Source organism: Maylandia zebra, linkage group LG4, assembly GCF_041146795.1.
Source record: "Maylandia zebra isolate NMK-2024a linkage group LG4, Mzebra_GT3a, whole genome shotgun sequence".
Lineage (NCBI taxonomy): Eukaryota > Metazoa > Chordata > Actinopteri > Cichliformes > Cichlidae > Maylandia > Maylandia zebra.
In genome coordinates this window covers 10,909,989-10,934,278 of record NC_135170.1, presented here as the reverse complement: position 1 = coordinate 10,934,278, position 24,290 = coordinate 10,909,989, and the positions used below count along the sequence as shown (strand labels likewise).

The following is a 24,290-nucleotide window of genomic DNA, read 5'->3' as shown; positions in this document are numbered from 1 at the left end:
CAAAAACAGAAACGCTCCAACTACAAAGCAAAACCAGCACAAGCAGGTCATCAGCAGAGAGGGATAGCGGGGCTTCCCTCGTCTTCTCTTTTCTTTTGGCTCTGGCCCTCCTTCGCTAAATGGTAACTAAGAACAGATGCTTAAAAACAATTAGAAAAAAAAGCCAATGGGCTCCTTGATTTGCAGCAGAAGAGAACGGCGCTTGCAGACTCCTTGGCTGTGAGAAGGAACGTGCATGGACTGGTAAACTGACTGTGACCCTGGATGACTCTCAGCCAGCCACCAGAGCCACAGAAAGCTGACTGGGGAGAACATTAAACAGTGAGGTGAGGCAAACCTCCCCCACAAAAATCATAGACAGAATCATGATCCTGAGTGACTCTTTAAAGTTTTAAAGGAATGTGATTTACACTCTTTCTTGCAGTTGCACTTCTCAGAGTCAGCGAGGCCCTTTCTGCCCCTCACAAAGCTCCTCTGTGGGAGGGGCAGTGATATCAAACTGCATACCACAGCTTTGCTACATATTGTACCTCCTACAGAGATACAATATGTAACAGGTATGAAGGACAAAAGACAAGATAAGGCAAAGAGTAGACTGATTCATGGGAAATAGAATAACTAGAATATCCTTTTCTTTATGTGATACTAAGCATCTGACCACATGTTGTTTTTTTTTACCAGTAAAACTGAAACCCATGACAACCTTGATTTCTGCAAAAAAAGCCTGATAGCAGAAGGCCTGAACAAACAACTCTTATGAGGTTTTCACCTCAGCGCAGAGGCCATAGTGCTGATTACTGCCTCTCTATTTTCTCCTACACCTCCAAGCATATAAATTCATATGCTGCATTTACTACTACAGCACTATACAGCGCTCAAATAATTACTGATAAAAACATGTCAGAGGAGCTTGTTCCAGAGTCTGAAGTCTCTTAGCAGAGATTTTATTTTTTTTTAATTTTGCTTTTGAAAACAACAGAGATATCTATAGTTAACTGGGAAAAAAACAACATAATTTTAAATGCATATTGCTTTTAATACTTGGATTTTAAAAAAATCCTTTGCAGTCAATAACTTCCTGATTTCTAGAACCCATGTGTCATGGTCCTGGGTCCTTTTGACCCAGTCCTTGTGCCTTGTTTCCCTCTTCTACGCCCATGTTCTCTTCCTTGTGTGTCATTCCATGTTCCCTCCCGCCCATCATCCTTATCCTTATCAGCCTGTCATGTCTCTCTCGTCTCCTCTCTCTTTCTCACTCTGTCTCTCATGTTCCCTCACTCCTCCCTGTCTGCCTGTGTCAAGCTCGTTTGATAGTCTTGCGTTCCGTTGTTTCCTGTTTTATTGTGAAAGTCTTGCAACCCTTGTTTAGTGTGTTTAGTTTTGCTCCCCTGGCCTTGTTGTGTCTAATTCGTCTCTGCTGTGTCTCTCATGTGTTTTCTGTTCCCTCATCATTCCCTCTGTATTTAAGCCTCTGTTTCCCTCAGTCCACTATCGTGTTCTCCCTCATTCATGGCTGTGTATTTCATCGTGTGTTTCTCCGTATATTTAGGTTCCGGATTTGCAGTTTAGTTTAGTTTAATTTTGTATCACCTGCACACCAGCAACAAAGCTGTGTCCTATCCTAAGCTGTCCCATCCTGCCTGCTGCACACAGCCAGCTCATGACACCATGGACATCATTAGCTGCTATGTCTCCTCCCCTGAAATGCAGCTGCTATGATTTGCTGTTTATTTGTGGGTCTCTATAACTTCGGTTTTGTCTTTAGTAACTGAAAAGCTGCTCTACTAGGTAGAGCTGAGTTGACTGACATGGCCATTGCATTGAGAATCTCTTGAGTCGCTTCTGAAGTTTGCTTTGGGTCATCATCACTTTGTACCGTGAAGAGCTGTGTGATCAGCTTTGCAGCATTTGGCTCTTCTGAGCAGGGAGTACAGCCCCACACAATTCATTCAGCTACTTCTATTCGTCACATCATCAATAAAGACTAAGACCAGGTTCCACTGGCAGCCACACATGCTCGTGCCATAACACTGCCTCCCCCATGTTTCACAGTTGATGTGGTGTTTTACCCACCATGTGTTGTTTCTCCATTTGTCCGCACTTTTCTCTTCCCATTCTGGTATAAGTTAATAAGTTAATCTTGGTTTCATCTGTTGAAATCGTTTTTGTTTGTTTTTTTGTTTTACAAAACAATGCAGGGTTTTTTGTGTGTAATCTGACCTTTCTGTTCTCGAGTGCAACCCTCTATCTCCTATAGACTGCAGCTCCTATTAATGATAGGCCCACATCTTTTAAAGTTTTCCTGACTTAGTTCAATGTTGTGAAGTTGTTTTTCTTAACTATAGGCATATAGGGTATAGGCATCACCACCCCCTGGCCATGAAATGGGTTGTTAGTCAGTTTTCCAATTAGTTTTGAGGCTCTGGAAATGGGAGACTGTTTAAAAATGGCACTAATTCCTTACCTGGTGTTAATCCCCTTGAATTAAAGCTTAAAGTCTGCAGTTCAATCACATCTGCATTGTTTGATATAAAATCAAGTATTCAACATGGTAAAACATTTTGGTTACAATATTAAACTAATTTAAGGATGAAAAAAAAACAAATGAGCTTCACATGCTGTTGCAATTTTTCTCTAACTGGATGTAAAGGTGTTGAGCAGGAACACCCCAGTAAACATCCAGCTCCTTTGATCAAATGAATCCTGATGCTGACACCATCATATATCAGGATCAAGGAAAAAGTCAACATGCTTTTTTAAACCTTTATATCCTACAAGCCACACCAGCTGTGCTGAGCAAGGTGTGACAAAATTTTCCCGGGGGGTGCTGCAGGCGCGTAACATACCTTATCAGCAGCTCCAGTCCTAAGATTCTCTCATGCCCCTTGCACACCCAAGTTTACTCAAAGATACAGTCCTGACCCTCCCTCCTTTGGCCTAAAGCCTCACCCCATCTTTCACTATAACTCCGAGCTGAGATTACAGCAGGAGGTAAACTCCAGTTAAGAGACATCAGATGGGTCTTTGTGTGATGTAAAAAGAAACAGAAGAAAAAATAATTTAAGGGATTCATCGGGCTGGTCACACAAAAAGGGCAAAGTGAACAGAGCTCCAAATTCTCACAGCTACACTACAGAGAAGACAGGAGAAATGCTATACTTTACAGTGTGGCTTTGGCCTTTTAATGACATGCTGACAGTGCACCTTCTGAAAACAAGGACTTTCCTCCTTTCTAACTGAGAACAAAAGACATCCCAATAAGTACTTGGAAGGTCACTTTGAAATATAATAGGCTACAGATGCTAGCTACCCTGTTAAAAATCAATGATATAACTTCGGTGATTACTTCATTAAAGCACTGTAAGTTGTTACCTTTAAATATTCTTTGATTATTTGTCTAGAAAACATATAAAAGACAAATCTAGTTGCAAAGAGATTAGACATAAAGATACCCAAATTTAGACTGTAACCGTGACTATTACTTCTGTAAAATTTGAAGCCAGTTTAAAGAGGGCATTTGGATTCCAAGGTTGCTACTTGGTTTTAAACTGGATTCTGATGTCGACTGCACTTTTATGTAAACATCTTTTACACTGTACACAAGAGCCATTTTCAGCTTTCGATATTGATGCATTTGCTGTACTGAAACATGTTCTTGGCCACTGCTTGGACAGCTGTTTGTTGTTAAAAGGCTGTTTAACCTCCTGAGGCCCAAATTTTTTCATGGCATGCATTTTTAATTTCTCTTTGCTATTTGGGCTTTTTAGTGTTCGATCCAACACTATAAAGTACAACTGAGTAATGATGTGCAAAACTCTTTATTTGGTGTCTAAACACAACAGCACTTTTCCTGAGTACAAAAACAAAATGAGAAACAATAGTTGTGCCGCTTAGAGCAATAAGGCTCATTTGAAAGCCATTTGAAAGAGCAAACTTTTGTATTGTGGTCTAGACAACCCAAAATGTGATGTCCCCATATGTGGACACCAGATCCTAGGAGGTTAAACTCAAACAAGAAAACAATTCAAAAACAACACTCAAAATTTAACCTGATGATCCAAAATCAGTGAAAGTTGACTAGATGTAGAGACAGCTGCTCGTTAGCAAATCTAGTACTGATGGTGAAATTTGTCCAGATGACATGTTCATACCCAAACAAAAATAAACAAGGATCAAAAGTCATATTCTACACAATCTTTTTACAGAGAATACATTTGGACTATAATCTCTAACATTTGCATTTTTAACTAACTTAAACCATATTTTTTCCAGGAAAAGTTTGATTATGAATGCATATTTTGGGCTGTTTCGCTGTTTTACAAATAGTGACTTACTCCCCTACATTGGGCGGCTCTGACTCAGGTGGCAGTGTGGGTCATCTACGAATTGAAATTAGTAGATGTAAAGTTTTTAATCTACAGTCGAAGTATCTTTGACGTGTGAGTGATCAAAGATAAAAAGCACTTAAGCACAGATAAAAGCGCTTTTGAATGTGTCTGTGTGTGACTGGGTGAATGAGACTTGCAATACAAAGTGCTTTGAGTGCTCAAATTGAGTAGAAAGAAACTATATAACTACCATTCATTTATGTATTATAACTCAATTATACAAAACTCATGGAAAAAGGCATATTTCATATCTAAAGCTAATTAACATATAACCTTGGGAGTGTCAGGCTTCTTTATCCCTATCTCACAATCACATGTTGAAACAACACATTAAATTATTGCCTTGAGAAACATGGGGCAGTGAGATGAGTGGATTTATTTGCAATGACTCACCAACAGCACTTCTCATAAATTGGTTATCAGCCCAATAACACTTCAAATAAAGAGGTATATCTATTTCAGAAGTAAAAACATATTTTTAATAATGCATGAAAATTCTGCTTTAATGTCTCACGGCAGAGCAGTTTAAAGTTCTCTTCAAGGGGTATCTGGATGCATCGTGCCTGCAGGCATGGCTTCAGGAGAAGACATGCTGAGAACAAATCAAATTGCCATACTTGTATTCCCTTTGTCCACTGGCAATGCATTAGACACAGGGCAATATTGCAAAGTGCAGATTGCCACATTACATCTGGTGACATGAAAAGCTGCTTTGCAAGACAAATTTCGAAGCTGACCTGTGAAGATGTGACTATGGCGATGTTATCTGTGGAATTATCGAAGCCAGTCGGGACGTTATCAGTGAGGTTAGACTCGCTGGCTTGATAATAAACAACACGAGATATGAGCCACTGGGGGGAAGAGAAGCACATGAGATCTGAATGATGGATGCTCTCTCATTAGCTACACGGCTACAGGCCATGAATAGTATAGATGCATAAACAAAGACCAAATGTACAATGGAGCGTTTAGGCAACTTACACTACAAACACACTGATTCATAACCCTAATTATATAACTGTGCGTTGAGTTTGATTAACATTGACAAAATTATGACTCCTTAAATATTATTTAAGCTCATGAAATAACAATGCCTGTATAATATATCAAGCCAAAGAAGGAGAAACAGATTATTCATTAAATCACATATTTAGTCACGTATTACTTCTGCATTAGTTAAGCAAGTAGATCATTTATATTAAATTATTACTGATGTGTCTGTAGAGCTGAGATCCAGATGTGATGTATTTTACATACTTTTATGACTTTACGAAGATCATTTCCAAGAGTTTCTATGTAAATTTTGGAAATTAACTGCATACATGCTAACTGCTTCAGTCCTACCTTTCCAGGAGCTTTGGTCTTGTTGTTGTTATTGTGGGAGGCCAGAATGACGTCTTCGTGGACGCGATCCAGAAGCCATAAGAGAAATTCCAGGGCATCGTGCTGGGAATTACCACGAAACTGTGATCCATACTTGGACACTGTAGCCTGAAGAAAAGAAAAGCAGACACAATTTAAGTCTCTTATTTTATTTATTTATTTATTTCAACGGATGGATCGACTTCAGAGAGAAACCTTCATTAAAATAATATCTATTCCATTCACATACTCCCCCATTCTGTTTTGGTTGTTATTTGAGTTTTATAATTTGACAGCCTGTTAGATTTAAAGCAGTGTCAGGAGAACCCAAAAAAGTGCCTCGTTAAGATATCCTTTCTACACAAGTTACTCCCACAATATGCGAATCTCTTGGACTGCTTGTTTACTGGTTTTAACAGCCCCAGTGTGTTCGCTGGTATAGCTGAGCCTCCTGAATGGGCAGATGTACCCTGGGCTTCTCCACAGAACGCTGATCAGAGGAATCCCAGAATTGCAAATTTGCACTAACGCACTTCACGCTTCCCTCGTCTCAGCCCAGCCCACGCTTTGACTTAAGAATGTGCAAAATCTGCCTTTTGTGTAATACTTAAAAAAACATGCTTTCTAGTAAAAGTTTAGCCAATCTGCATTTATCATCTACCCACCTTGTTGTCTAATTTAACTAAAATTTCAAGATTTTCATATCAAACAAGAGGTGTGGATAACATTTTGCTTAAAAGCAGGTTGAAGACTGCATCAACTCAAGTACAGTTTAATGTCACTTCACATGTGAATTGCACACAACTCAGTTAGGCAAAGAATTTGCTTCGTGAACTGCAGCTGGCAGCCCGGAGAAGCAGAGGCTGTGATGAGAGATCATTGCAGAGGGAACAAAAGACTGACACTAATATGTGATATGCCTCTTAAAGCTATTACACCCCAACGTGATGTAGGGTGTCTGCCTAAGCTGGAGGATTGGGAGTCGAGAGCTACCATTTCAGTTCTTTAATAAATGGGTAGATATGCTGAATTTAAAAAAAACAAAACAAAAAACAGCTAAACCAGCCCTGAAGTGTCCTTGTGCAAAAGCAAGTAAATGAATTTTGCTTCAGCTCGCAATATAAAAGGTGCAGTTGTGCTGGGCAGCTGTCCAGCCTGACTGTGTGCAGCTGTTTGTTAGGAGGATAGAGGAATAGATGTGGAGCTGGGACTGCCTCTTCAAAGTAATTACTGAAATGTGGACAGGAGCAAAAAGTGAACATAAAAATTCATAAACATAAAAAATGCTGGCATAATCTCGGCTGAGCAATAAGGTTCTCTAATCTTGTCTTCTGATCTTGTCATGAAAGTGAAGTTTCCCTTGCCTCATGCATCTCGAGGAAGCAAAAAGTGAAGAGTTTTGTCACTGCAATAGCTACAAGATACGGCAGTCGGAAGAGACACCACAGTTAATGAATACAGAGCTGCTATTTTTAGCTGAAACAACTGGAAATCCACGCCTCTGTTGACCAACATTTCCATTATGTTAACCCTGTGAGGACCCTGACACTTTCAACAGTTTATGATTCACCCGGCCTCCTTCTGTGAAAATGCTCAGATAACATTAGCTCTATAGTACACAGTCTTTGTTCTTGGTAGCGTATATCAATATAATCTAAAAATATATAGTATCAATCCATTCACTGTTATTCCATTTGCTATCCCACATCTGAGTCTGGAAGACTTCTGGAGAAGCCAAGACCCATCTTAGGCCACCTCCTCAGCCTCTTCTGGAGGCATTCTCAAGGTCAGCTGAGACATGAAATCTCTCCTCATTTAGGAGGCGTCCCCGTCAGCTGACACAACAGTGTCAACTCGCTTCAAAGCCTATGCTGTCAGAACATTATTGAGAATTTTTAGCTTTTAAAATTAATCACGAGCCAAGTCATTTGTGAGGTCATAAAACAATAAAACTGAAGCATCTGAACAGACTCTTTTTCAGAATCAGAATACTTTAATAATCCCTGAGGAAAATATATATGAAATTATGTATGTTTTTGCAAATATTGCGGGCCTCACTCACTATGTGTTCATACACCACACTTAAATTATTACTTGTTATTTTCCCTGGCTCTCTTCCACACTATGTCGCTTGTCTTGTGTTCCTCATCTCACCCCCCACCAATCACGACAGATGGCTGCCGCCCCCTGAGCCTGGTTCTTTCCGACGTTCCTTCCTGGAAAAAAGGGATTTTTTCCTTCCCACTGTCACCAAGTGCTTGCTCACAGGGGGATTTCTCTGTGTTGTTGTAGGGGCTCTATCCTACAATACAAGGAGCCTTGAGTTGATGCTATGTAAATAAAGCGGAATTGAATTGAATTGAATTGAATTGAAGATAACACCTGGAAGCTACTGTGTATGTGATATCACCATGTTCATGTTGCCACTGGAGCATCACACTAATTCCCTTCCAGGACTGTCATTAAGTACCTTATAATTTTTGGACTTAGAGGTCTTATTCTGCAAAAAGAAACCCCAAAACCAATTGCCAGTTGGGGTTTATTTTTGTTTAGGGAAGGATTGTGACTTTTTTTTTAATTGGACCTTTCACACTGTTAATTGTGTATCAAAAACTGGAAGTTCTGAAGGCAAACTTCTTCCAAGTGTGGTCTTTTTTTTTTTAAATCAAAACTATGATGCTGCTACACGAACTATCAACATAATATGAGATTGTGCAGAAGCTACATATTTTATTATGGTAGACTATGGTGACTTCTAATCAGAGCTATTTGCAGAGTCAGACCATGAACACTGGGTTATGGGTAAAGTGACACTGGCAGTGATGGCTTATTTTTACCAGTATAGATGGTGTACCTTTACTATGAAAAGTCTTAGGCATGTACCAGTGTTTGAAATAAACCCTCTGCAGTCTCAAATATGTGTCTTGTAAGATCTAAACAGACTTTACATTCGGTCCAACAGCCCAGCCTAGGATCGCACTATCATACCTTACATTACAGATATTTCTGAATGAGACCAATCAGGGGAAAATCAGTCTAGTAATAGGGCTGCTCGATTATGGCAAAAATGATAATCACGATTATTTTCACTGAAATTGAGATCACGATTATTTGACGATATTTATTTCGTCCGCCAGAGCTTATATTATTTTTTTACATGCTGTAGTGCCATTTGTGGGAGCATTTCAAGTTGCTATACATCAATACAACTGTTATAGCCCATATTTTAAAAATGTGTATGCATTAAGTCCATAGTAACTACATTAATTGCAAAAAAGTGCAATAAACTACAAAAAAATTGAAAATCGTTTTTGTTTTTACATATATTTCTACTTGGAGAAATTTAAGAGGTTTATCCCTCAAAACTTTAAATACAAAAAAGTTGCAAAAAATAGTTTACAACAACAGGAAATTTATTTTGAGTGTCTTCATAGTTTTATTTTTGGAGATACAGCAATTTTTATATACTGCAGGAAAAACAAAAAAACAATCCTATGATGCAAATTTGCAAAGAATGTGCATGTGCATCAAAATAAACTATTTCCAGCAGTGCAATTCTAAGGCCTACAAGTAAAAAACTAAATTTTCCGCAAAAATGACGTCACTTGCGACAGTTCACGTTGACGTGTTTTTCAATGTGGGAAGTGTTAAGAACAGCTGATCGGATCGGCAAAGTGTTTCTGGAATATTATGTTTTTGTTCCTGCAAGCTCTTTTTATGCAATTTTTGCAAAGCTATATGTGGAAGGAAACCGTGACCGAGGACAAGCTGATGGCATAAGAAGTAAGTACAACTCCTCTGGTTTCATATGGAAAAAAATTTATTGTGCTAGCTTAGCGTTCAGGTTCTACAGGGATTTAAAAATAGTTACACAAAACGAGCATGCTGCTCTGACCGGCTTTAAAGGTTTAACAATAACAATGTATTGAATAATGACTTTAAAAAATAATATAAAATAGTGTGCAAATACTGATAACAGTGCAAATGTTTGCAATATAAGAAATAAATGAAAAATGTGAACTTTGCAGTGTTGCTCTGTGGTGCAGCTACGACACCATAGCAAAGTTTACACACTGTGTCTACTTGATCCACGTCTGACTCCGCGAAGCCATAATGTTTCCACACCACTTAAGTTTTTTTTTTTTTTACCTCTCTTTTCAACCAACGGCAGTCCACTCCTCTCCAAATAACTTCTGCTTAGCTTTCCGAGCTTCCCTCGGGTCCTCTTAATTGTTGTGACGCGTGTTCGAAATGCAGAGCAGTGCGCTTGATTTGCCACATGGAGCAGCGCGAGAGTAAAGCATGAGGGAGGGGCTAATAATCGGCTCAGTCATTTTTAATGATCGTTGAAAGCCCAGATCGTAATCGTGATTAAAATTCGATTAATTGAGCAGCCCTAGTACAGCAGTCGTTTACAGCCGGGGAACAAGCCTGAGGCATTCAGGCTCGTTTTGAAGAAATGCTTTGACATTAACTGTGAACCATGACCTGCGCTAACCTAAAGCTTTTGTGCAGCTAGTCATTACAGCAAAGTAATAACAGTAATTACCATCAGCCCTCTGAAGGTGGCAATTGTGTCAGTGATATAATTAAGGCTGTGGAAAAGGCCATGTTTTTGTTTTTTGTTGTTTTGGTATCTCTGATATAATGATAACAAGCCACTGTATTTAGACAAAGTTAAATATTTATGCAGTTCATCCATCATCAGTTAACTATTTACTTTTTTTTAAGTTCAGCTTTATATTTCATCCATTTCCACTTAGCTATTTAAACATTCAACCTATGATTTCAGGCGCTTGTTAAAATTATTATTGTTCCTTTTTAACCATTGGTGATATAACTCTCGGTGCTTACTTCATAGTTTTTTGCCCTCCAAATATTTATGAAGCAATAATATTCAATAATATGCAACAAAAATATATAAAATCAAAGGCGTATTTATTCATATAATTAATCATTAACCAATTAAAAATATGCTTGGTATGTATGTATATATATATATATATATGTATATATATATATATATATATATATATATATATATATATATATATATATATATATATATATATGTATACACATATATATATATATATATATACATAGTAAGATTCCATTAAATTGAACATTTTGTATTTATGTAACAATATTACATGGAAAACTTAAATGTAATCAAATGAATTATTAAAATATTTTTTTGTGTATTTTTGATTCAGTTAAAATAGCAACAACCTCACAACCAGTTACTTGTAACGCGCATTACTTTTCTTCAAGTAACGAGTAAAGTAAGGGATTACTATTGCAAAAACGGTAATTAGATTACCGTTAGTTTCCCGTAGGAACGCTGCGTTACTGAGTTACTAAAACCGAGATTTTTTGCGAGAATGTCTCATGACAGTGACATAAGCAAGTGTGGCAACATCTGTGTGCAGATCAACAATGGATAATATATCAAGTGCGGTAGAGAGTACAAGCGTGCAGCGTTTAAAGCGTGGAAGTACTGACCTTACTTTAAGTTTGATTTTACATAATATACATATTTTATGTGCTGGAATGTGCAGAAAATAGGTTTAAATATTAAACAAATTTCTTCCAGTCAGAAGAAGAAGAAGAAGAAGACGAAGAAATGCATATAATTAAATTTTTGCTTGATGCATAAAGTTAAAAGATTAAAACTAATAAAACAAGTTCTAAAAAAGGACTTTTCCATTTGATTACATTTTGTATGATGGATTATGTAGAAAAGGTAGAATTTGGCTGAAAGATCTATCGCTTTATCAAAAGATTAAAACTAATAAAACAAGTTTTAAAAAAGGACTTTTCCATTTGATTACATTTTGTATGATGGATTATGTAGAAAAAGTAGAATTTGGCTGAAAGATCTATCGCTTTATCACCTATTCGGGTTGTAAATCGTGTTTTTAAAAAGTAACTAAGTAACTAAGTAATTAATTACTTTTGAAAATAAGTGATCAGTAAAGTAACAGGATTACTTTTTTGGGGGAAGTAATCAGTAATTAGTTACTGATTACTTTTTTCAAGTAACTTGACCAACACTGCTCACAACACTATGACCATTATCACTATCACTGCAGTCTAATGTAGATCTCTTTGTGAGTCATGTTCTGCACCCTGCAGCATAGATAATTGTGCAAACCTTAACATGGAGCTCGTAATTACTCACACATACCTGTGACAAAGACCCACTTTCACCACAGCATATGCTTCCCAAACCGGCCTATCAATACACGCCGCTAGGAGGATTCCCGTCCAGCCGTCGCGCCTGCTCACCCTAACTCCCAAACTCCCTTCTTTCTCAGGCCTCTCATGTTATGGAAACCAGTAAACTGGCTGTTGAGTAATTGTTTGAGTTTCAGGCTCCGTTCCTATCTAGGCCCCTCTGTGCAAACACACCACCCCGTTGGGGGGGGCGACGATGAACGGATCAAAACAACACATCTGCTCACAGGTTGAAGAAACTCGGCACCTCAGCCGCAATGTGAGAGACACGTCAGTGGGAGCCGAAGCCTTGGACACACTGCCAGTGCTGGTGTTATCACAAAGCAACCCAGAGGTACTTAATCTTTTTTTTTTCTGGTTTTTTTGCAAATACTTATAAAAGCTGCCTCCCTCCTTCTACCTGTGCTGTCCTATAAGCCAGGTGGTACTGGAATGTAGCACAAAGCTTGTTTTTCCTCCACAGCAGGACTGGAACAGACCTCTGCTGAGTCATTAACTGTAAAGATCTGCTGATCAAACCAGGATGATTCGACATTTACACCACCAGCAGCATCATTACTTAAAATATAAAGTGCGGCACTATAAATTCTACCTAGGGTCCTTTTCAAAATGAGAACCCTTTCCAAGCCTGGCCTTTTATCTTTTCTTATAAAAGTCAATTTGATATGAAGATGGGTACTGTGGTTTGTCCTCTTCTGACAAAAGACGCAACTTTCAGATACCAGTAAAGAAAGATAATCAACTTAAAAAACGACTAGATTAATAGAGCTACTAAAGCAAAGCTTAGTCCTTTGTGGAGAATTGTTTATTATTGGTTTGTGCTGTCTGGAGTTCCTGCAACTGGGAGCTAATTTAGCCTCTTAGAAACAGGCCTCAGAGCTATCTGATCATTTTATAATGCCTCCCTTCAGGCAGCTGTGGTATTACTCAACAGGCAATTTCAGAAAACCCAGACAGCACGAACTCTGGACCTCCTATGGTCACAAACCACAGCCAAGAAATCCAGTGTGTGTGTGTGTGTGTGTGTGTGTGTGTGTGTGTGTGTGTGTGTTTGTCTGTTTATAGCAGGAAACATCTCATCACATATAAAGAAGAGGGGTTTTTTTCTTTTTCTTTTAATCTTGGCAAGATGTTTCTCTGCTCTCCTCTTATTGTTTTAGTAATAAAATGTGATATCAGAGTCTCCCGAGATCAGAAGGAAATGAAAGTGTGGGATCGAAAAATTATTGGCAGCATCAATTATGTTTGATGGGGGACTTTTTCGGAGAGAACAACAAATGGGACAGCAAAAGAGTCAAGACAAAAAAAAATAACCTCCGTGATGATCAACACTCCGTTTATAGGCTGCGAAATCCTGATAATCTGGCTATCTGGCTTTCAGGTAAACCTTCCGCTTCTCTGTAACCACAATGAGGTGTGACAAAAAATCATGCACGTGTCTGTGCTGCAGGGGTCAAGATCTTTCAGCAGTCATCTTCACAGAGTAATTAGCATTTCCAAGAATAGATCCATTGTGAGTCTCTTTGTTCGCCGCTCCAATATTATCTACTTCTTGCATTGAGCTAAGGCTCAGAGAAATCCAGAGCAAAGAAGAGCTTCAGGCAGATAAAGTACAGTTGCATTTCCCCTCCTATCTTCAGCGTGGGTAGAGTAGGAAAAGCCTGAGGGTCTCCTGATAGTGCTCACTGTCCCTGATCCTCAAGGAAGAAAGTCTCTTAAGTGTAAAGTAAATCATCTCTTTCTGGTGCTCACTTTGCATCACAACTTTTTCACCTACTATAAATAAATACTGTAAAATAGAGGTGACCAAGTCAGGTAAATCTAAACGATTTTTCCCTTAACCTCTTCTAACCCAGTGCTCATAAAATAATGCGAGCAGAGTGAACCTTTTTAAAGTTTTTGTTAGTAGTATCCATCAAGTCTTCATGTGCAAACCCAGCAACAGCATGAGAGCCAGGCACCTGCTCACCTTGTGCCCTCAGACTGCTGCAACTCTGAGCACCAGTGTCATTATCACCTGTCAGGGAAACCCTGGAGTGTCAGGGCAAAGCACTGCGCCCTTGTTGTTGACCATGGCAGAGGAGTTGGTGCTGTGCTATTATACAAAATGATAATCATCTGAACAGGACACTGAGAATAATCATAGTGGTGTTAAAGGCATACTGTCTGAATAACATGTGATTATGTGTGTCTAAACAGAACACCTGTACTTACCAAGGAGCTAATAATGCAGTAACTAACTGGTTGCTACAGTGCCCTTTTTAATACTGTTTCCAGTACCTTTCATTTTGTGCCTATGTGTGCCTTTCACGTTAGACAACTCACAACCACCTGCAGACTAAATTCGGGGTGGTGGTGGTGGTGTGGGGGGGCGGTGTACCTTGAAATCCACAGACAGCTGAGGGGTGTACTCCAGAGTCCAGAGGGCTCTGACAAGTGACGCCAAGTGCTCCGTGACTTCTCCCCTGACATGCCTCGTCCCGTCGCTTTTCACCACCCCGTTCATTCTGGTTTGGCTCATGTCCATCTTGTATCGCTCCAGTCCCAGATACTCCGCGAGCAGGTCGGTGTTGCTCAAACACTGGACCACGGCGTTCATGAAACAGGTGTTGCCGTGGTTTTTCAGTCCCAGCACACCTGGGATTTTGTCTCCGTATTGGTAAAGTAGTTTCTCTCTGCCGGTGCACAGAGAAGACGACGTGCTCGAAGTGTTTTTCACTACCCGATCCCGAACTACTTGTACATCCTCTCTGATTATTCCTGAGCTGGCGCTGAGGGTGCAAGGTGCGCCATTCCGAAACCCTCCATCATCATCCTCCGCGTCCTGCGCGTCAGCGTCTCCAAAGTGGGTGAAAGTGCCCAAAGTTTTGATAATTCTGTTCATAAAACTCCCCACAGACTTTAACGATTTTTTGCGGAAAAGCTTCCCAGATTTCGGCTTCTTCTCTTTGCGCTTCTCCTCCTTCGATGTCAGCATTTCCTCCTTGTTGGCTCTGCTCTGTTTCTCCATGACAGTACCTCTACTCCCGTGCCGAGCTATTCTGAGACTGATAATTGTAGGAATTCCGATTCCGGTCTGTCACTCCTCTGCCAGCGTCCCTTGTCCGGATAGCAGAGGGGAAAGCGCACGGGGGTGCCACCATCGCGGAGGAGCCAAGAGACACAACAGCACACTGTTATTCCACCGCGCTCTGACTTAAAACCTCCCTCGTCCATCCCAACACTTACTGAAGACGTTCATTATCATCCCGACACCGCTGTCACAAACAGCATCTCGTCATGGCCGGGACAATGCGAGCCGCTGCGCCGTCCAGTTGCAGCACTGCGCGCTCCTCTCCCACTGCACCCAACTTCGCCTTCATAAGAAGGCTTATGATTGTGTAGCTGCCCCCTCCCACTTTCCCCACACACGAATGACCTAAGAGAGCCCTGTATATAGCTTGATTTGTGGTCATACAGGCCGGTCATTTAAAATCCTGAACACAAATAAAATATTATGAACGTGATGCACTTCTAAAGTCAAAACAAATTCGGTAGAAAATCACCCCAATGATGTTATAAGATTAATACAGTTGCATTGGATAAGCATTTAGATCCAAATATAAATATACGTTTAACCTTTAAAAGCAGCTCAAGGCAGGGGAGAGCAGTGTGTCACGATTTCTGAGATCAATCATCATCAATTTTGCAAATTATGAACAGATCTTAATGACCATTAAATCACTGTTTTGCGTTCCACAACAAATACACACCTCTCAGCTTTTTTCATGGATCCTGAAACAGTTTTTTGTGTGTCCGTCTCTAAGGCACTTCCAGTCAGTTTCTGTTCTTTAAATGTGCTACAGGCTATAAATAACATATAACATGATGTGACAGTCAACACAAAAAGGTTCAGACATTTTTCATAGTCCACAGTGGTTTTAGGTACATTTTTTCATTTCCAAAGAAAAAAAATATTTAACACAATTCAGTTGGATGTATACTGAACACTGAGGGTAGAAACAAAGTATCGATCCTGTCACACTAGTATTGATCCAATATCAATACCAACATTTATATCGATACTATCAATTCTTGAATGAACTCACCCTCTTCTACTCTTAAGACAGAGTGAGAGGAGCTGTAAAGAGTACATACCGTTAATGTTACAGTTTTTCAATGAAACGGAAAAACACCAGAGCATTTGGAGTAATGACAAAAGCTCTGGTAAGACAGACATGTTTGGTACAAAATAATTAAGACAGCTTTTCAGTGGAGCAACCTCATACCAGCTGTGAAACATGAGGGTGGAAATTTTATGGTCTGAGGTTATCTTGAGCGTTTGGAAGCTTGTAGTCAAGTGAGTTATGCATCCTGTCTCAGAATGCTTAAAGATAATGAGGGACCATCTGCCTGAAAGTTTAAGGTGAACCATGAGTAGGTCTTTGCAACAAGGAATGGCTCAAAAGGGAGGGTCATGGAATTTGAATCCTGTTGAAATTAGGGGGGATTTGAAATAGTCAGCATGTGTATTAAAATAAAGATGTGGATGAGTTTTGTATGAAAGAGTTGGTCACATTTTTTTTAGGAAGACATTGTCAGAGAATGTTGAACTGTTATGAAAGAAAGGATTTCTAGTTTAGCATTGCTAGTTTCTTTTGCCATGACCCCCCCACCGCCCCACCCCGCACAGAATAATTGTTTTTATACTTGATAATTTGGTTGAATAAAAAATTGAAAAAGCTTTTTTATCCCTGCACTTATGTTCAAGAACTTTTCCATGTGTTTAGCAATTATATAAACATTTTACATCATATGAGTTTTAATGTAAAATCTTACTTGCCTCTAGCAGATAGAGTTTTGAACTGAACAATACATTTTAATGTTTTTATTTATGTACCACCGAGTCAAAAAACAAACAAACAGTCATTTCAAGTCACTTTATATTGTAAAGACAGTGGGAAGGAAAAACTCCCTTTAAGCCGGAAGGAACCTCCAACAGGACCAGGCTCAGGAAGGGGCGACCATCTGCTGTGACCGGTTGGGGGTGAAGGGAGGAAGACAAGACAAATGACAGTGTGGAAGAGAACCAGAAAGTAATAATAACTAATAATTAAATCTGGAGTGGCATATAAACATCATGGAAAGCTGACAGCAGCCCAGACTTATTGCAGCATAACTAAGTAAGGGTTCAGGATCACCCGATCCATCCCTGACTGTAAGCTTTATCGATAAGAAAAGTTTTAAGTCTAATCTTAAAAGTAGAGAGGGTGTTTGTCTCCTGAATCCAAACTGGGAACTGGCTCTGCTGAAGTGCCTCCCATTCTACTTTTAAATACCCTATTAAAGGGAAATACTGGAATGAAGTAGAAAACCATTTAGACGTCAGCACAAAATCGAATGCAGCGTGAGGCTGTTTTATGAAGAAATCAATAATGCTATTCTAAAGTCATCACAAGTGTAAGATCTTTCATTTCACATTTCCACATTCCACAGATCCTTTGGCTGAAGATACATTTGCATCAGTGCATCTTTTATATGGAATCTCCTTTATTATTCCACGTTTTACTGCCAGCATACCTCAACTTCTGTTACACAATGAATCATTTTTTGCGAAGATGATATTACTTACGTGGGTAACGCTGTCAAAGCTCCCTGCAGTCAGCTCTCTCCCCTGAGGCCAATGCCAGTAAATTAAACTCTTGTTTATTGGCCTTTCACAGAGATATGGCTGCTAATGAAACTGCTAGTCTAATGTCCTGAATTCTAGCAGTTCTGAATAAAAAAGAAGGGGTGCATATCTTGAATGAACATGTGTGTGTGCGTGTGTGTGCGTGTGTGCGCGCGCGAGTGACCCCAGTAGCCTCCAGCAGAAATTCATTAGCTAAGCCTTGGAAGCTTTTATCACAGGTTACAGTGTTCTGGATTATTACTATCATTACTGGGCCGTGAAGCATGGGAGAGCTTATCTCGTTTGCTCACCACATAGATATGTTTAATCACACTGTGCTGTCATTTATAATAACACTAAAAACTGCAGATTTATTGCAGCAGCGAGCAAAAGCGTTATGACCAAAGCTCCTCCTGCCTTCTAATGCAACCTGATGAGTGAGACTGAGCCAAGTTTTCTCCGAGAGCCTCCTACTCTTCTTCCCTTCAGAGTGGCGTTGATGATGATATGAAATACCTGCTGTTGTTGTCGGTAGGAAACAACAATCCCACCAGGAGGCTCAATTTGAGAGGAGAGAGAGAAAAATCATGAAGTGCTCTAAGCTGAGAGCCTGAAAGAGCTGTCAGTGCATACAGCAGAAGGGCTTGCAGTCTGAATACTACACGCTGAGTCTGAAGGCCCGTACCCAACCAAGCAAAGCCGGAGGCCTACTTTCCAAGCAGCATCTGACTCAAAGAGGAAGTCTCTCTCTGTCTGTCATGCATCACTTCCCAAACACACCACCTTTTCACGTGAAGCCACAGAGGCAATGCAAAATATAGTCAAGCAAATCTAACTTCCATGAAATTAAATCATGTTTAAATTGAAGTCGTGCTTCTGCACAGACTGTTTTTTTTTTTATGTTTTCTTAGTCAAAGCAAATCTGAGACAGACAGATCTGCTCAGGATTTTTTTTTTTAAGTCCAATGAAGCTACAAGGAAGTCTGCCAAAAGTCTTGGACCAAAATATTTGCTTCATTCACTATCCAATTTTTTAACTTCGGAAATAATGAGCCTTGGGCACCTTTGAGTGGCTACCATCTATCATTATAATGCTGAGCTGTCTGTGGCAAAGCCGTAATCACCTCTGTTTGGCAGTTGCCTCCTTCCTGTTTCAGCCTCCTCTTTCAGTTATTTGATGTTATGTTTAGAGAGATTCTCAAACCCCCGTCTCCCCTGGACCAGTCGCCAGTCTGTCGCAGAGCTAACATAGACAGACAAACATTCACACCTACGAGAAATTCTGAATCAACAGACATGGGGAGAACACACAAACCTTGCCTCATGGTGGATTCAAACCCAGGACTTTCTTGCTGCTGGTGTCTGTTCAGGGTGAGTGACTCTAGCAGATCCCAGGAAGGACATCCAAGATTTTTGCCTAGAAGTGCAGTCCTAGGAGGGGCAATGATACCAGGCAGGACCCTTAAGCATCCAGGCCTCTCACAGAGGACCCGAAAAGACTACACACAGGTGAAGAGGGACGACTTTTGCCCAACCAGATGTACCGGATGGCCCTGCCCTTCCCTGAGCCTGGTTCTGCTGGAGGATTCTTCCTGTTAAAATGGAGTTTTTCCTTCCCACTGTCACCAAGTGCTTGCTCATAGGGGGTCATCCAATCATTGGGGTTTTCTTTGGATTATTGTAGGGTCTCTACCTTAAAATATAAACCGCCTCGAGGTGACTATTGTTGCGATTTGGTGCTTTATGAATAGCATTGCATTGAAATTGAATTTAATTAAAAATGCTATAAAGCAGATTGATATGTTCCTGCATGCACGGCCCATGCTTTATTGTCTTTGATGTGAGGAGGCTCGCACATAAAGCCGCAAGCCTTTAAAACATTAATGTAGTACCAACTCAAAGTTCTGATTATAAGGATAAAATACACAGCAGAGTGTTTTTCTTTCAGAGTGCCGCAGCATATATAATCAGTTCTGCAGCGTCTTGGCCCAGTAGTTAACTAATGTTATTCCTCTAAATGAAGCGCTGGTTTTCCCTCCGTGACACTTTTACTGCAAAGAAGAAAATGTCATCCCTAAAGATGAAGTAGACAGCAGAGCCCATCTGGTTTCCTGAGTCACATATGCTGTATGCTGCGGGAACAAATGCTGCCTTAACTGATAGAACAATGCGCTATCACTGTCACGCTGCCCTGTTAGGGCTGCCTTGACACAAAAAAATACAACCAGAGGCAAGAGCACACCAGTTTATAGTTTCTGAACATTTCTGAACTTCATCAAACATAATGGAGCACGGTGAAAGTTTTGTTTCATTTGACTTATGGTGTTGAAGCCCCGCTGTGGTTCTTTCAGTAATAATGGGAGGTACTGTGGGGCAGTGCAGATCACAATTATTTGTGACCACTTGACAGACACGGAGAGGAAACAGCACACCCTGAGGAAAACAAGTATTTTTACAGGATGTTTTGCAAAAGTTATTAAAAAGTTTAATAAGGTAATGGCAAATATTAGGAACTAAAATCATTTCAATAATTTCTTTACATGAATGTGTTTCAGCAAAAAGAAAGCAGAAGGGGTTGAGTGGGCGAGTTCTGGCTTCAACCGGGTCCCAGATTATGCAGGCCCCATCTGAGCTGGCAATAACACATTCCTTGTCAATGCCTTTAATCTTAATGCATTTGGCAGAGGCCTTATGCTTTCTCATGGACTCCAGGAGCCTGTGAGTCCTGGGCTGGATCTCCCACACACGCACCTGGATGGAGAATAGACAGCCATCAGCTTAACAGCACACATGAGGCAACTAACACAGCACTCCCTCCAGAGACTGGTGCCCAGGCTACTGAGCTATTTCTATTCATGCCCTATTTCATCCACCACCAGTCCTATTTTCACTGTATCAGGACTGTTATCAGTAACAGCAAGAATTCAGCAATGAACCAAACTGGCTCACATTTAACACTGTGGCAGGAATGCCTTTTATTTCTTTCGCTCAGCACCGTGCTTAGATCATGAATATTAAATATATATTTTTATTAAAGTCCCCTGGTGTGTTTTTATCTTTCTTCCCGATCCTCATTATTCTTTTGCTAGTTCAGGTGGTGGCATCAGCTGTCAATCCCAAGCTGTTTGCTGTGAGACCAGACACCATCCTCTGTCCTCTCCCAAAAGTAAACACTTTTCTCGCCATTCCTGTCGAGAATAAGAAAAATATTTATATATATATTTTATATTTATGTATATTAATGGAAGGAGAACGTTTGTTTTGTTTTGAAGCTGTTATAATTGTTGACATCTAGAAGAAAGAGGGGCATATATGACGGGAAGTATCTGCAAACTAAATAGAAAAGCGAGAGATGAATAGCAAAAAACACTTAGATTTAGTTCAATGAAATCTGCTGGTTAATGATGCTTCTATCTGTCAGGAACTGTAGAACAGCAGGCACCCGTACTGGATGCTTTGCTGCAGTAAAGGGTTTATAATTGCCTGTAGTGCCCCAGAAGCAAACCGAAAAGAAAAACAACCATCATTTTTATAATTTCTATCATCTCTTTTAATAATTCAAAAATTTAATTTCTTCAGAAATAATAGACAAAACAAAACAAAAAGACAGCCTTCTAGTCCATCTATCCAGAGGACTCACACAGGGCTTGTGCTGTAGCGCCCTCTACTGATGTTTTTTTGAGTTTGTCTTGCAACAATTTCCATTTCAAAGCAGAGACATAATAACAAATGAATATTTAACAGATGATGCTGTTACTGATGATGATGCTACCGGTGACAACAGGCCAGCGCTCACAGCAGTAGGACTGCCACAGTGCATGAGCATCTGTTACAAAGGGCTGCCCATATCGTTTGCACGGTGAGCTCTGAAGTCTGTGAGGGCGAAAGAGACCATTTGTGCTGCGTCAGCATATCTACGCACAGCCACCTGGTACTCTGACGGTGCACCTGCAGCCACAAAAATGCAATCTGCTACATTCTACGTAAGCCGTGTTGTACCACTGATATCACCAGAAAGGTGATGCCATGTTTGACCTCACGAGAGCAGCAGGGGATCCGCTCCATAACAAGAGGCACTCAGAACAGGAAGAAGAAGAGAAGAAGAAGGAAAAGCAAGAGTGCAAACTCGCTCTCTGGGCAGCATTTACTTCTAAGAGAACGTAATTGCATTTAGCTCATTCATGATATATAGAACCCCCATACACCAGTGTCATGTCCTAAATGTTGCCAATGCAAATAAAGGAAGCAGAATTTTAAAGATAAAAGACATTTTTATAAAAGCTTGACCTTATTTGACCTTTGCCCTGACTATTTCTTTTTCATTCGCCTTTTTTACTCACTGCATGTACACACCATTCTGCATTTAATCAGTAGTTATTAGCTAATCTGTTGCTCTCTTCCACAGTGAGTTTTCTGTTCTGTCTCCTTCCTATCACCAGCAACCGGTCACAGCTGGCTGCCCGTCTCTGAACATGGTCGCTGGGAAGTTTCTGTGCCATTCACTATGTCTATGTGTTGCCAATGCAAACAATGGGAGAAAAAAACATAGCTTCTTAGCTCTATATATCATTATTATCACTTTGACCTTGAAGGAGGGATCAGAGGTCAAATGTGGGATATTTTAAATCTTTATACTGTAGTTTCTATATGTACAATACACACCAAACTTTCTGTGTTATAAGGCTTGTTGTCAGTTTTCGACCAGTATATCACTGAATTAGGCTTGAAGACCTGGAAGGCTTTGAACCCTTAAGGCAGATCTCTCATGTGTTTTCTTCATAGTAGACTTCACAGATTTTTCCTTGGTTTCTGTTTTAAAATATCTGATGAAATATGTCTCACTCTCCTCCGTGTTGCCTGCAGTGACATCTAACGGTCTGTTGCCTCAAGAGGAGTTTTTTTTTGAAGGAGGTACAGATCAGAATGTATTCTGGTGTTGTGGGATTTTCCCTTTTCTAACAGATCATTTTCTGTCGTTGCATCATTCCTCAGCAAACTGGAGACCTCTGTCGTATATTTGTGTTTTTGTACACCTTACCAAGGTGTACCAATATATCCGCCCTTCATGAAGAGTATAACATTCAGTTATGTCCGAACAGATATTAATTTAAATGTCTGGACAAGCTGCTGTAGTAATTAAGCTTCACTTGTGCAACTGCAGAAGTCTGATAATTTATTGTGTCAGTTTTAGCTAAATAGAACAAATAACCTTAACACAGCATCACAGTTGCATCACAGTCTGCACAGTTTTCAGTTTGCTTATGTGTTCAGTATTACAGTCATGGGATTTGGTTTTACCTTTTCGATGCTGTAAATTACCTTGATGAGACTAATTTCCTGATAAATAAGTAAACATGCTGCTGTTGACTGGCAGTAAATTTCAATGTGTCTTAGTAAGACACGAAAGCATGAATCATTGGCTAACCTTGCTAACTTTATGTCAAGCCCTCGATAATCTAGTGCTAGTGAATAAAAGTAGTATTATACACCTGCACAAATATGATCAGTATGAACCACCAGCCTGGGCCTCTGTGGAGACACATTACAAACACTGATGAAAAGTGTCTGATGTGTGAATTCTTCTTGTCCAGGACTCATTCATATACTGAATGAGTCCTGGACTGACACTCACTCAACAACAAAACTTTGAGAATCCACTGATACAATGTTACAGGGAACCTGTGAACTAAATACTTGGAAGCCACGTGGAATTTTCTAGCATTCATTGAAACACTTCTTATAGTCATGAATGACAATTTCTAGTTCAGCAACAATAGTGTCAAAAAGACCATCAGACAGTCAGAGTTTCATATGTAAAAATATATATGGACCTGTTCATATCAATGTTTGAGCTTTTGAGGAAAGATACAACAAGGTTTATCCATCACTAGCCACACATATAAAATATATTACCATTCTGTTACAACAGCATGCATACTCCTGCACCCTCTGTCATTGTCTCTTCTTCTGCTTCTTCAAATTTGTTGGCTGCAGACACTGGTAAAGAGAGAGGATAGGAGAAACTGGAGAACAATAAATTCACAAAAGATGACAAGATGACATAGTGAAAACATTTTATCACAAGAAAGTGATATTTTAAAAGAGAAAAATTCAAAAGAAATAATTCTGAGGAAGAGATCTCAGCTTTCACTCGTTTATTCAATTCTCAGAGAAGAGCAGTTGCTGTCCTAGCGTAGTTTATTGATGTAGTCATATTGTCATCATTCATTCTCTGATGATACAGATCCACTATATCAAGATCCACTACCAAACTAATCTATACAACTTAATTTGACAGGAAGCCTCTGCAGTGGTGATTTGATGTGACGAGTTTGCACAATCCCACAGCAATAACGAGAACAAAAACATTATTTATGTTATTATGACTAATTTTACACTCAAAAGCACCATTGATGCATACCTCAAAGTCATTTTCATTAAATTCAGAAGAAGAAACAGTTACAAGTAATTACTCTCCTTCGTGTTGTAATAAATAATAATGTTAAAGTGTCAAAATGGATGAATACATTAAGATCCATTAAATTATCAGCATAAGATAACAATAAAGAAGGATATTCATGCCATGCTGTAGCACAATACTCCAAATCTGGAAATGCAGCAAATAAAACAGGTAAGTTGATTATTGTGCT

At 39.7% G+C, this 24,290-nt stretch overlaps 1 protein-coding gene across 2 annotated transcripts in view; it reads right to left on the bottom strand.

The window, feature by feature from the left end:
• The window catches only part of usp43b (ubiquitin specific peptidase 43b), a 90,625-nt gene extending 75,284 nt beyond the window's left edge, over window positions 1–15,341 (bottom strand). The window contains exons 1-3 of one of the 2 annotated variants that reach the window (XM_076882967.1): window positions 14,371–15,341; window positions 5,733–5,879; window positions 5,126–5,239 (exon numbers count right to left, since the gene is read on the bottom strand). In XM_076882967.1, the coding sequence (XP_076739082.1) occupies window positions 5,126–5,239; window positions 5,733–5,879; window positions 14,371–15,000 (891 nt within the window). In that variant the 5' untranslated portion in view covers window positions 15,001–15,341. The remainder of the gene's footprint in view (window positions 1–5,125; window positions 5,240–5,732; window positions 5,880–14,370) is intronic. The other variant, XM_012922361.4, reaches the window with a different exon arrangement.
• Between the last annotated feature and the right edge of the window lie 8,949 nt (window positions 15,342–24,290).